The sequence below is a fragment of the Rhinolophus hipposideros genome, assembly GCF_964194185.1.
Source record: "Rhinolophus hipposideros genome assembly, chromosome: 1".
NCBI lineage: Eukaryota > Metazoa > Chordata > Mammalia > Chiroptera > Rhinolophidae > Rhinolophus > Rhinolophus hipposideros.
In genome coordinates, this window is record NC_138047.1 from 83,928,937 (window position 1) to 83,943,340 (window position 14,404).

Below are 14,404 nucleotides of genomic sequence, written 5' to 3' on the forward strand. Positions count from 1 at the left end.
GCACTGAAGTTATCATTTCGATATTCAGTTTCATTGTGTGGTGGACTCTACAATCACAGTTTAGACTATTCATGTGTAACTAAAGGACGCATAATGATTTGTGATAACACTGAGGTGCAAATATGAATGCTCCTTAGCGAGACTTGTGTTATGAACTGAGTCACTTAGCTAGAGTGCTGTTAGATAACCACTAATATCAGGACGCTTTTTCATTGAGCAATCTAGCCAGTGCAAAAAAAAAAAAAAAAAATCACACTTTGGGAAGCAGAAATCGCATGCTTGATACTGTGGACATTTGTTGAAGGTCCTGGGATAGATAAATACTCAAGAGCTCCAAGGTTAATATACAGATTCTGGAGGCAGACTGCCTGTATCAGAATAAATGGCTCTATCACTTACAGCAAAACCCTAAGTTACATAACTTATTATTATTCCTTAGTCTTATTATTATTCCTTAACTTATTGTTATTCCTTAGTCACATCATCCATAAATTGGGGATAATGGTGAGAGCTGTCTCACAGAGCTGAGGACCTAAAGAGTTAAAGCACTTAGAAGAGTGTCAGGCATGTAGGAAGTACTACAGAAGTGACAGCTACTTCAGCTGCTACTGAGAGCAGAGACCACACTCATTTTATTCTTTACACTCCTTCTAGAGCCTAATACAGCATGTATATGCAGAAAGCAGGTTCTAAATAGTCATTGAGTGAGTAGATCCTGAGATAAGAGTGTGCCTGGTGTGTTAGAGGCTCAGCAAGTACGACAGCATGGCAAGTAGAGGAATGGAGGACAGACGAGTATGAGATGAAGTCAGAGTTTGCAGAAACCAGAACGTGCAGGGCTTCGGTGGCCATTGTGCGGACTTTGGCTTTGATGATGGGTGAGATGGAGAGCCACTGCAGAGTTCTGAGCAGAAGGCTCATTCTGGCCGCAAGGCTGAGAATATTCCATAGTTGGGCAAGAGTTGAAGCAGAGAGGCCAGTTAAAAGATTGCAGAAAATCAGATGAAAGATGTTTGACCCCATGGCTGCAGCAGTAGAGGTGGTGAGAGCAGGTTTGATTCTAGAGATATCTGAAGGTAGATCATACAAGATTTTCTGGCACATTAGTTATGCAGGGTATGAGGAAGAGAAAAGTCAAGGACGATGCTAAGGTTTGGCCTGAAGATCTAAAAGGATGGAATGTCATCAATGATGAGAGGAAAAGCTGTGGGTCAAGAGAGTCTGGGAGACAATAAATTTGAAGTGTTTACTAGATACCTCATCAAATATGCTGAGTAAGTGGTTGGATGTATGAGTCAAGTCTGGAAGAGATACGTATGGTAGTTGTCAGGATACAGACAGTATTTCAAATCAGGACACCAAAGCAGGAAAGTGAAGGGAACAGTCAGAGAAAAAACTGGGATATAGATTTTGCAGATCATAACGTCAGGGACCTGGGTAGCACACTGGAACTGGATATCCGAAGAGATGAGCGTTAGCAACGGAAACGGGAGTACATGAAGAGAGGAGGGAAGATGGCAAAGACACACTTCTTTCTATGCCCAAGAGAGCGAGAAGAAACTCTTTTTCCTCCTTCTTCCTATATACTTTAAGGCCCTTTTGCTTCCAGTGCCCAGAATTCAGATTAGCCTTAACATCAATAATAATAAACACATTTTGTGCCTATTCATAGTATTCTGGGTCCTTTACTGACTCATTTAATTAACTCATAGTTCATATACTATGGTAACTGAAATATGAACTATGTTATTAGGAGACTGGTAACACGTAATTAAACTGTAGTAAAAGAAATTCATGTGTATCAGAACCACGCAAAGTGAGAGCTGCCTGTATCTAGTCTAGTTCAAGGAAATAAATCAGTGCAAGACAAAATATGGTAACAGATATTTAGTTACCGTAGAACACTGACAGATCATGCTACCATGTAGTTGCTGTCTGAAATGAAATGGCTTCTTTTAGAAAAGTAAGTTGTTTAAAGGGAAAAAAGCAGAGCCACAAGTCACATGCAACTATATAAATATATAGCTGGACAAGGCAGCTGTATATTTAGCTAAATGACCTAAGGTATATAATTAACCTGAATCTTTTCAGAACCACTTTACACAGTTAATAAATAAGACACAATCAATATTCACACTAAATACAATAATCACATATAAAAATCACGTACATAGGACAAATACCTGACATAAAATAATCATACTTTTACAAATTATAAGTGTCAAAATTTCTGGGGCCTATCAGTTAACTAGTAGGACATACCTGCAGATGAAGTAGGATATAGAAAATGCCTAACTGAAGTCAAAGAGACAAATATATTCATATGGTGAAAGCTGATTTTTGTAACTCAAAAAATTTTTAGTTTAATTTTCAAATGGTCGATGACATTACTGTTTAGTTGACTCCCTTGCAATATCAGGAAGTCAAAATATTAAGACTTTATATATATATATATATATGTATATATATATATACACATACACACACATATGCATCTGTATATACACATATTATATATATACACAAAATAATATTTTAAAATAATTTGAAATGATTAAGTGTCCTTAATTGAAAGGTACTTTCCCAAGTATGCCTTCATTAGCAGTAAATTATACTTTTTCTGGCTATCTGGATGTAATTAAACCCACCAATTTCACCATTTACCAGCATGATGTTACAATAATTGAAAAGAATCAATACTATTTCTTCTTGTGTATTCAGAAGGCTGATAGATGCTAAGTGACCAGTAGTTCAATCAAAGAGACTGAACCAAGGTCAAGTAAGGAACAAATGCCCTCTAGTCATATACCCTGAGGAAAATATAACTCATAGTCCACACCCAGAGAAATTGGTGTTTGAAGAGAATAAGGGGTCAGAATTAGGAATCTGGATATACTCTGTCCAAGCAGTCACCAAATGTACTAATGTGTTGATACTCGTATAAGCTATTCTACATCCAAAACGAAAACTTGGGTGAGAAAGGGATAGATGGAAGCCATGTTGTTAATGTTCTGGTGACCAAAAGCACAGGTTGACGTTGACTTTAGAGCAATCTACTGTATGTAGCCTGGGAAATTCTTAGTAGGCAGTAAAGAAGGATATTCTAGTTTAGCCAGATGTGAGGCATGACCAGGGGAATCGTAATACTACAAAATTTCCCTTACAATATCAGGAAGTCAGGGGCAGTAAAATTTACATTTATGTAAAGCATCTCAAATATTTAGCAGTGTTTCCATCTATAACCTACCAAGGACAGGAATCTTTCGAGATGTCTGACGATTATAAATAAGCAAATTTCCTTTAACAGTTCCAACAGCCAGGAAACTTCCAATTTTTGACCAAAGAAGGAAAGACATTTGATCCCTGTAACAGTAAGATATAAATTACTAAACAATTCACAATCATAACTTCTAAATACTTCTTTTAGAAAGTACTTCACAAATAATTTTAACACCTACTTAGAAGCTGAAGTACAAAATTACAACTTAATGCTTGAGGACAAAGACTAAGTGCTAAACAAATAACGGAGACACTATAAGATGATCTTACAGTCAGTTAGGCTGCAATACAAATGTATAATGAATATAGACTTCGGTTCAGTCATGATGGAACCTCAATTTCATGAGATGACTCATGATGAAATATAGTTATTAACTGTCTACTAATGATAGCCATAACTCTAAATGTGGCAAAAATCTTAACGGATGATGACACCTGTGCTTTAAAAAAAAAAAAAATAGTAGGGCCCAATAACATGATATATTATATTGGAAAAATCAGTGGGAATCCATGAAGAACATACCTTTTCCAACTGTCACTATTACGAGTAGCTCAAAAGAATGTCAAAAACGTGTTTGCCTACCACCAGTTTTCTCGTGCATCCTAGGACTCACAGAATACAATTCCCTACTAAAGGAAATCAGGACTCCTTGGTGAGTAGCTCATTCCATACATATGTTGAGGAAAGAAAACACAATGCATCTAGAAAAGTGGTTCTGAAAATGCAATCCCAGGACCTGGGAACTTGTTTTGAAATGCCAGTTCTCAGATCCCACCCCAGTCCTACGGAATGAAAAACTTCTGCGGTTGGCGACCGGCTATTTGATTTAATAAACTCTCCAGCTTATTAAATCTGATGCAGCTCAACTTGGGGAACCACTGACAGACTGTTCTCAGAAAGCAACACTGCTTTCAAGAATGTTGAGGGCACTAATGTAAGGACAAAAGCATAAGCTTAAAGGGGTTTCCCCTGGCTAAATCAGGAGAATTTGAGCATTAAAAATTATGTATTTAACTGAAACAAGTTGAGTTTGTGAAAGGCCACAAAACCATGATGGTACTTGGAAGACAATAATTCACTTCAAGCATATGAGTAGTGGTAATAAAAGAATGTAATAAAACGTTTAGTTAAAAAATTAATTTTTATAAGAAGTATTATATACCAGGATGGTACGTTTCTTCTATTAAGTGTTTATTTTATAAAAGATGCATTTTTCTCTATTTGTTGGGAGAATGTGCCTCTCAGATCTCCAGCTATGGAAAGTATAACTGACCAAGGTTCCAGCAGAAAGCATTGGAATCCATCGTCTCTGGGTCCTGGGGCCATGCCTTCCCATGAGCTGTGCTCAGGCAATGACTGAGCAGGGCAGGAATAGCGCTGAGGCCCGTTCCTGGGAGACACAGGACTCCTGTGATACGTAACTATGGCTTAAAATCTCTTGACAGCCTAGTTGAACTTTCTTAGAATGGGCTGCAGTCTAAGATGTTTCTACCTAACCTTTTTTCCTTCCTTCTCTCCTTTCCAAGGCTCAGACATGCATTATGGCCTGATGGTTCTTCTAGCCTCTTCTTCACCCTCTGTGTTCCCTGACAGGCATTTGCTATAATAAATCTCATACATTTAATCCTATTTTGGAGTCTGCTTCTCAGAAAACATGAATAAAAAGAATTGTGAGTGATTAAATAGTACCAGAAAAGAGGAACTACATGACAAGAACAAGGTCTGATCAGCAACAGTGCTGGCGTAAAACAAGAGTAGTTTAACATTACTCCATCCAATAGTTTACTAACAGTCACACAACAACCAACTAGAAAGAGGGTTAAATAGTATATTCCAAGAAGACTAATTTATCAAATATCCTCAAAAGAGCTAACTGAACAGACTCCATCTATCTTCTCTTAGGAATAAGGCCTCTAGGAGACCATACAAATTAGAAGATTCCAAGGCACGCATAAGTTTCCAATAATGCTAACAGAGCAGGTCAATAAAAATAACGTATTTCTGACCAATCAAAACTTAAAGAATACATTATTCTAGGGAAATGCACCTAGCTACCAAAAAAATAAAATAAAATGCAATCTATATGACAGGCACGAGCTTTACAAAGAAAGTCTTGCTGATATGACAACTGAAGAGCAATCAGAAGAGGCTGAGCAGGATGACTGGTGCTCAGGTCTGAATGGCCTTGGAGAAGCACCTGTTTCCCATGAGCCAACCAAGAATCAACTGCTGGATGAGCCAGATGCTGTAGGGAGCTTTCTGTGGAAAGACTGCTGTATCCCAGGTACATAACTGCTGTAAGCCTAGGTAGGGTCAAGGGAAGTACTACCATAATCTTAAGATGGTATAAAAATGCACCTAATAAAAATGAAGAAATAAATTCAACCCGTTGTATTAACACAATAATTTAAGATAGTTAAGTGGCATTGTAGTAAGTTTTGTAATAATTGCATTGGAATATGTTTAATGTATTATTTAACGCATTTGAAGTGCTGAAAAGAATCAATTCCAATTAAATTTGTAAATGGAATTTAAGTGGTTTAAAAGAAATTTAAGTTTGCAAAATAAATTTAAGAAAAAAACGATATTAAAATTTTAGCTATCTTAGTATAACAGATTGACCAGTAAGTAAAAAGCAAGAGGTGAGTATACCTTTGTATATACGGAAGTCACTTAGACATTCAATATTAATATTAATAGTAAAACACTGTTAATTTTACCTTAATGATAATTACTAGAGCATCTACCATTATTCACTCAGTTCTTAATTTCAATGCTTGGCCATGACATACAATTAAACATAACAATTCTGATATGATGTGAGGAAATGGATCTATGGGAAGACAGAGGGAGCAGACATATACCAGTTGGAAACACCTGGGATTGATCAATTATGCATTTTTCTCTGGGTGAGGATGTGGCCTTGAATTTGGTTCCAGAGCCAGTGTTTGATATTTATAAACATTCTCTTGAATGGAAGCTCACAGAGTGTGTAAAATCTTTTTGAAAAGTGATATATACCCAAAGAGTAAAAGGAAGGCAAGAAATGAAGGCTCTTAGATCCAGCAAGACTTTACTCTGGACAGACAGTATCACCTGTGGCTACAAGCCTCGGGCATCACTTCAGCAGGTCAAGGGAAACTGCTAAGGTTCCATCTGGTCCTGTTCTGCATGGCCATCTTGCTTCCTCTGGGTCCAGTTATACACCTTGATCAATAAACTGGGAACTTACAGTTTAATCTTTAGGAATGTGTGTGATCTCTTCCTGCCCACCTGGTGGCCGCATGATGTCATGAGGCAGATATTATCATATCCATTTCATACAGATGAAAAACTTGAGGCTTTGAGAGAGGTTAAGAAACTTGTCAAAGGTCAAAAATGCGAAGTTTTAGTTGTAGATACTGACAAGTTTTTCTTTTCCATATGGGAAAATGGTTTCTATTTTAGTAGAGATCTGTAATTTATTCTGTCTGCCCAGGACTTTTTCCACTTGAGAAGTGCCCAACCTTACCCCACTCTTCACTTATTGGGATTACCAATCCCAGGGCCCCACCTATTCAACTAAGAGACCTTTTGAAGAACTGAGTGGATACAAGTGATGTGAAGGGGGCGTGCTCTTTTCTCTGGCATAACTTGCTGTAAAGAATAATGTAAGCCAATAGCTGCCAGTAGCCATGAAGAGAGTCTGACTTACAATGGAGTCAATAAAGAGAAAGAGCTGGAAGATGGAGAAAAGACAGAGGCTTGATTGCATCATTAGAACCACATATCCCGCCATGCCTGCAGCCAATTCCATCTCCCGATTTTCCCAAATATGTTTTTGCCTCATCTTTGGACTTTTTAGTCTGCTTTATCAAAAATAACTTTTTAAGAAGGTATTTATATTTTACAATTGTAACAATTATATTCTAATTAATGGGCAAAATCAACAGAATTATATGTAACAAAAAAGAAGTAAACTTTTTCTTTTATAAAAAAATAATTCATCAATACATCTTTGTATAATGAAAGTAGTAATTACTATTAGCATCAAACCTACAAATAATCATATTTCTAAGTGAATGTTCTAAGTAAAGATTTAAAAATAAAAGTTATCCTTACCTCATGCCACTGTCTAACTGGCTGGTTTTATTTGTGTTGGCATCCCATAGATAAATGCAACTAGATTTCTCCGCAATCACTGCTAGGATGTCTCCATCTTTATCCCAATCCATAGCAACACAGTTACTTTTTTAAAAAGAGCAAAACATCATTATACATATTTTGTAAGTATAGGAAACTTAAATATTCACTAATTTGTGATTTTTGTCTATCACAAGATCATTCAAGCTATTTTGAATAGACCATCAACTTTCTAAAGTAAGAAATACACCTCACTATTCACTGCTTGGATAATATTGACCTACAATTTTTGTTATTGTTGAGGGGATGGAAGAAATTGAAATTCTTTTTTAAATATAATTTTCATATACTATATTAAATATAGTTATACCGAATAAGTTAGCAGATTTTCTTGGATCCTCTAAGGAACCTGGCCTTTTGGTAAAACACACTCATTGAGCATCACTACAAATGAATCCCATCTGGAATCAAGAGGTTAATACAATCAAGCTTTAAAAGGTTATTTTAGATTTACAGAGAGAAAAAGAAGGTAGATAAGAAATGAAGTTATATTTAGATAAATTGTGTATAAAACAGATCAAGGCTGGGTAGATGCAGGATGGCAAACAATGGAAAAACTCAATTCTGAAGTGGTAAGAAATGTTATTTTCATTCCGTATCTTAATGGAATAAGAAGAGTGATTTGATTAAGATGACAAAATAGTTGCACATAGGAAATGCTCTGTTTAACATGTTCTTTACTGTCCAAAATTATTCCAAAATGTTCTTTAAAATTTAAAAACTTCCTTGAGGATTAACCTTTTTTCTCTAATGCTATTTTTCATTTTGAGACTCTTTGTTCTTGCATAGATTTACGTTTAAAATGGCTGGGAATTGCTTCAGTTATTTTATGCTTCAAACTGTTGAAATCTGTTTAAAGATCTTAATTTTCTGTAATGTTCTCAGAGTTCTGGGGGATATGAAAGAGGGAAGCTTTCAAATTGTTGATAAAAATCACGCCAATTAAGGACAATATACAATGGTTAAAGAATTCAGAAGTAAAAAATAAATAAATAAATAAATAAATAAATAAGGCCATTGTATAACCAAAATAGATGTCATACAGCTCGTGTAAGAAACACTCATACAATTTACTAAAAAAAAGTTTACTCAGTGCCTTCTTGCTTTATTTTAGACATAATTATAACTACCTCAACCTGTTTCCCAGAATATAGAAAACAGGCAACAATTAAGAGAGCAATGGAAAAATGCCAAAATGGTGGCACTAGGTGGGTGGGGGCAGAGCAGGAGGTAGGAAAGGCTATTAGAGACAGAGAGAAATAAAACCTGATTTGCAGAGAGGGTAGCAAAAGACTATAGAAAACAGGTATGAATTTTAAAAGCATGGCAGCATAAGACCATAATTTAGGTGAGAGCCTCTACACATCTTAACCACCATAGACTATCAGTAAAAATAACTATTACAATACAGGTAATGGTGACAATGAATCATTAGAAATGCTTAAGTTATGTTTAGTGAAATCTAGAATGATTTCCTGAATATAGATAAAGTCTTTGTCCTTTATGAATTTGAACTATGTGGAAATAACTATTTTCCAATTTATTAGAGTGGAGATATTACAGTTACACAGATTTATGTTTTCTGCCTGTACACATCTAAGGCGTGTTTTTAAATTAGAATTCTTTCATATGAACTCATCTATAATCTTGCCTTTAAGCTTCCCTGTGAATGAATGGGTGTTTATATAAACTCTAACTCACATGCTATCTATGTATTTCATTAACTACTTACGGTATTTTTTTAAAAACCTTTTGCCAATGGAGAAAAAGAGGAGACACAGGTTATACATGTTATAAAATTCTATTTGATTTTGGTTCTAAGACAACAGTTTATCTTTTAGGCAACAAAGTTGGAAAGTTTTTGATCTACTGCTATACTTACCCAGATAAGTTAATTTCACTTCTTTTTTGACCATGGCGATCAAAGATTTTTACAGTATGATCAGCTCTAAAAGTAAAACACAAAAATATGATTTAAATGTTTTAAATTTATCTACGTAAATAAAAAATTTAGCTGCCATACAAGTGCTTTCAGTGTTCTCTCATCCTAGTTTCATAATTTGTATCTAAAAAGCTATTACCAGGGAAAAGGTTCTATAAACTCCGATGCTAATGAAGATAAATATATTACTTTTCCCACCATACCACCATCTCACAACTTCTACCTGAATAGAGGGTGTAGTTATGTGGGCATACAACCATTTGGAGGGAGGATGATTTATTTAAAACATTCACTGGTTTCTTACCCTGTTATTGCAAGGTAATTTCCTGATGTTTTTTGCCAGGTAAATTGGATAGGTGCTCCAAGCCAAGTCTTTTCCAGCAGTGAGAAAACACGCTAAATAAATATTTGAAAACATACAATTAAGGGTTGGTCAGAAAAGATGTCAAAATATGATCATGGAAACAGTAGGACTCAGGATGGTGAAGGCTTATGTTAGAGTTTATCCAAAAGAAGTCAACAATATTACAAACAAAACCATTAATGAATCAATCAATCAATACAACAAACACAAATCACAATCTAGTTGGTAGAATACGGACCTCAATATATAGGGGGAAGTTTATTATAAAACCTTCTTATTTTGAAAGTTTTTGAGTATTAATTTTATAAAAATGTATAATTTTCAGGGCGGCCAGATAGCTCAGTTTGTTAGAGCGGGAGCTCTGAACAAGAAGTTGCCAATTCAATTTCCGCAGGGGATGGCTGTGCCCCCTGCAACTAAAGACTGAAAATGGGGACTGGACTTGGAGCTGAGCTGCACCCTCCACAGCTAGATTGAAGGAAAACGATTTGGAGCTGATGGGCCCTGGAGAAACACACTGTTCCCCAATATTCCCCAATAATTTTTTTTAAAGTATAATTTTCATGTTTCATAAATGTTAGAGTAAAATAATTTAAACTTGAATTTAGCTAATTATCAGTGGCATGGATTTTTGAAGATTAAATTTAACAAAATTGCCATTTAAAAAATCTTAACCATTATAGAAATACAAAATGTATACACTTCCTGCAAAATTATTTTCTTCATTTACCCAATCGTTATATTTACTTCATGATTAAGTGTTTAATTTGGCTATTGGGTGGACAATGTATCAATCGAAAAATCATTCTTTTCACTTCAACAATCTAGAACTGTGGTTATGGAAGCCACAAACCACATGTAGACTTGAAATTTTATTGCAGACTTGAAATGTGGGTAGACCAAATTTAAATGTGCTGTAAATATAAAATACATATCGAATTTCAAAGACTATGAAAGAGCGAAGGCAAACTATCTCTGTTTAATTTTTTATATTGATTACATGTTGAAATGATAATATTTTGGATTTACTGGATAAAATATATTAAAATGAATTTTACCTGTTTCTTTAAAAATATATTAATGTTAATATGTTAATATTAATATATAAAAATATATTAATATATTAATGTTACATTAGCTCACATATTTATATCAAACAGTGCTGATCTAGAACATCTAGGAACACAGAGCTTGAATGAAAAAAATTTAGATTTTAACATTAGGTTAAATTACAGATTAAACAGTGATGCTCATGTCTAGGCATACTAAGTTTACATACTACAAATGGCTTGATAGTCTGAGTGGCAATTATTCCCATGCTCAAAATTAACCATCAATCAATAGGCATTTTGTAAATTAAAGAGATGAAATCCACCTCTATTGAAAACAGAGCTGTGCTATAATCACAGGTGCATCCAATTTCCTGGAGCATGAAGACACCCTTAAAGAAAAAAAGCATCTGACTTTTGCAATTTTGTGACCACACTGCCCTGGTACCCCTTCATGCAAGTAAGGGATCCTTAAACTTGAATTTCATTAGCTTAATGGTAGACTTTCCCTAGCTGCTATCTTATACACTATTTTCCTTCAAAGGAGCTATATACATGTTCCGTATACAGTACAGTGGAAATGGTGCTAGCTTCACAACCGTAAAACCAAGGTTTAAATTTTGCTTTTTATTTATTAGCTGTAGGACTTCAAGCAAGTCGTTTAAATTGCTTCAGCACAGAATTCTCAACTGTACACCAGGAATAGTATCTCCTCACTTATGATAACTTCAAAAATTGTGAAGAGCTTCAGAAATGTGAGTTATGATTCTGTCAGTTCCAATTTCCACACTAATAACCACAAGGAAGTATTAGGAGGTAGAAAATAATTTTTAAATTGAGCTTTCCATTTCTTGGCAAGATCAGGGCAGGGGGGTATTGCCGTGGTGAGGCGGACAGGTGAAGGGAGCGTTGGCCAGTGGCCCGGGAGTGGGGTTCATGAGAAGCCCAAACCTACCAACACTGCACACAGATGACACACTTGCCCGTCTAAACTTGCGTGTGCAGAGTTCTCCGTGAATAACGTACATTCCCCACCAAGGAGACAGGACCGATCACATTGGTCCAAAATAGGACCAATCACAAGCACTACAATTACAGATTATTCTTTCAGCCTTTTCACTGTTTTTAGGGCGCTGGGCAGTCGCGCGGCTTGCCAAGGGTTTCGCTGGAAGAAATGAGGCCGCTCCTGGCACCCGAATCAGTCCGTGTCCCCGCGACCCTGCCAACGCTGTCACTGGACCGGTTCCTTCCGCGGGCGAATTTCGGGGTCGCTTCAGATCCAGTCGGCGCGTTTCCGACCGTGGCGGAGTTCCCTCTCCCCACCTTGTTTCAACTCCGGTCGCGATTCCAGAAATAAGAGGCCTTCCTCTCCGCTCTCTCTATTTTCTTTCCTTTCCCCTCGCTCCTTCAACTTCGTCCCCATTTCCTCCTCCCTGGTCACTCCGCTCCCTTCAGCACTAAGAACGAGGGAGCGGGCCATTTGTCCCAATCGTCAAGGGGACGCTCCGCCGGCGGGGAAGGGCCAGTGGTCCCGCCTTCCCGCCCTTGGGGGGTTTGTAAGTTACTTACCTTCATCTCAAAGGCTCCGCGGGCCTCGCAATCTAGCAAGAGCGCAGGCGTACATGTTCTCCTCCAAAACGGCTAACGCGTTCTCGTCACCCAGGAGACCACGCTAGCAGTGACCAATCAGCGAGCACCAGCTGAAGGGAGGTGCCTCATAGGTGCTCGGGGGCGGAAGGCGGGCACGGTGATCACGTGACGCCAGCGAAGCGCGGCCTACAGACGCGAGCTTTGCGAGACCTTGCTGCGCCTCGGTTTCCTGTCGGGCTCTGATTGGATAAGACCTGGAGACTGCGCCCGTGTAAGGCGGGCTCTGTGAAAGGCGCCTGCGTAAATTTCGGCCCGTGGCTAGTAAAAAGCCGAGGGTAACTGGAAAAGAAAGGTGCTGAATGTTGGCACAAAGCGGTAATTGGCTCATAGGGTAAATACTCTTAATACATGCAAAGAGGGCTTGGATGAGTAGCATCCTTTTTTCCCTCCGGGTTTCTGGGCTAGAAAGAATGAGATGTGAGAGGCAGTCTATCCCAAGGTCTTAATAGGCCCACTGAATTGGCCAGCTCACGTTGGCAGGAAAAGTGAGCTCTTGAGAACCTGTTTGAGTAGCATAGAATAATGGATCACAAAAATACAGGATCACATTAATAGACGGAGAAAAAGCACTTGACAAAATCCCATATCCTTAAAAATCCAACACGCATGAATGATAAAAACAAACTAGAAATGGAAAGTAACCGCCTCAAAACGAGAAAGACCTACCAAAAAACCACATAACTAATTAACATCAAACTTAATGACGGAAGACTGTGCCTTACCCCTAAGGCTGGGGGAGAAAAAAGCCTGTGACCTATTGTCATGCGGGGCCTCTGGTCCTGCTCCCCGCATAAAAACACAGGATATGGTGAGGCCAAAAAGGAACACCCACAGAGCCATTAATAGAAATACCACTATATTCTCACTGGCAGCTGGGCTGGAGATACAGGAAGAAGGAGCCACACAATCCGCAGCCTGCCCGTGGGCTTCTTTGCCAACCAACCCCTTCCTAACTGCAACCCACTCTTGCCAGCATAACCATGGCAGTTCTATCAGTGGCTAATGGCTAACTGGTTACAGCTGATGGCCAACTAGTCACAGCTGATGGCCATCTATCACCAGAGCCAGCAAGCACCTTTCCACATGAAAGCCTGGAAACTGCTCCCTGGGACTGTCCCCACACCTATGAATGTGGTATATCTTTACATTTATTTTCTTTAAAAAAATTTGTAATTTTCAGTGAAGAAATCTTTTACTTATTTTTGTTAATTTATTCTTTGGTATTTTGTTTTATTTTTGATACTATTATACATAAATTTTAAACTTTTTCATTTTTGGATTGTTTCTTTCCAGTGTAGAGAAGTGTAATTGATTTTTGTATATTGAATTTATATCCTGCAAACTTTTTTTTTAATTTATTTATTGGGGTGACAATTGTTAATGAAATTACATAATTTCAGGTGTACAATTCTGTATTACATCATCTACAAATCCCATTGTGTGTTCACCACCCAGAGTCAGTTCTCCTTCCATCACCATATCCTGCAAACTTGCTCATTTATTAGTTATAACAGTTTTTAGTGGATTCCTTGGAATTTTCTATATTCAATATTATGACATCTGCAAATTTTTTATATTAAGTATTATGACATCTTCCTTGCCAGTCTGGATGGTCTTTATTTCCTTTTCTTGGCAAGAGTGGACATACATTTCGGAAAGCTAGAACTTACTGATATATTGTACCCAGTTATTTATTGTATTATAAAATTGTGCTGTTATCTTTCCATTTTTAACATTCACTTTTACCTCAAGTTGAATGAAATTACATAATAATATGGTCAATTTAATGTATTTTCAGGAAATTGGCTTAGAAATTTTGAAGACTTGTGAACATACTTTTCTTAATAACCTATTTACTAAACAAAACTGGTAGGTAGTGGCCATTGCACATTTAACCTTTAAATATGAGTATTAAGCACACATTTGGATTTTTCAGG

General features: G+C 37.1%; 1 protein-coding gene across 5 annotated transcripts in view; it reads right to left on the reverse strand.

The window, feature by feature from the left end:
* The window catches only part of WDR19 (WD repeat domain 19), a 67,030-nt gene extending 54,556 nt beyond the window's left edge, over positions 1 to 12,474 (reverse strand). For 2 of the 5 annotated variants that reach the window (XR_013993712.1, XM_081054671.1), the window contains exons 1-5: positions 12,387 to 12,472; positions 9,709 to 9,800; positions 9,345 to 9,410; positions 7,382 to 7,507; positions 3,248 to 3,363 (exon numbers count right to left, since the gene is read on the reverse strand). Coding sequence is in view for 3 of the 5 variants with exons in the window: in XM_081054671.1 (XP_080910797.1) it covers positions 3,248 to 3,363; positions 7,382 to 7,507; positions 9,345 to 9,410; positions 9,709 to 9,800; positions 12,387 to 12,392 (406 nt within the window). In the remaining 2 variants the exon portion in view is untranslated. Of the gene's footprint in view, positions 1 to 3,247; positions 3,364 to 7,381; positions 7,508 to 9,344; positions 9,411 to 9,708; positions 9,801 to 11,772; positions 12,277 to 12,386 lie in introns of those variants that run through there. The other 3 variants (XM_081054672.1, XM_081054674.1, XM_081054673.1) reach the window with 3 other exon arrangements.
* Positions 12,475 to 14,404: the final 1,930 nt, after the last annotated feature.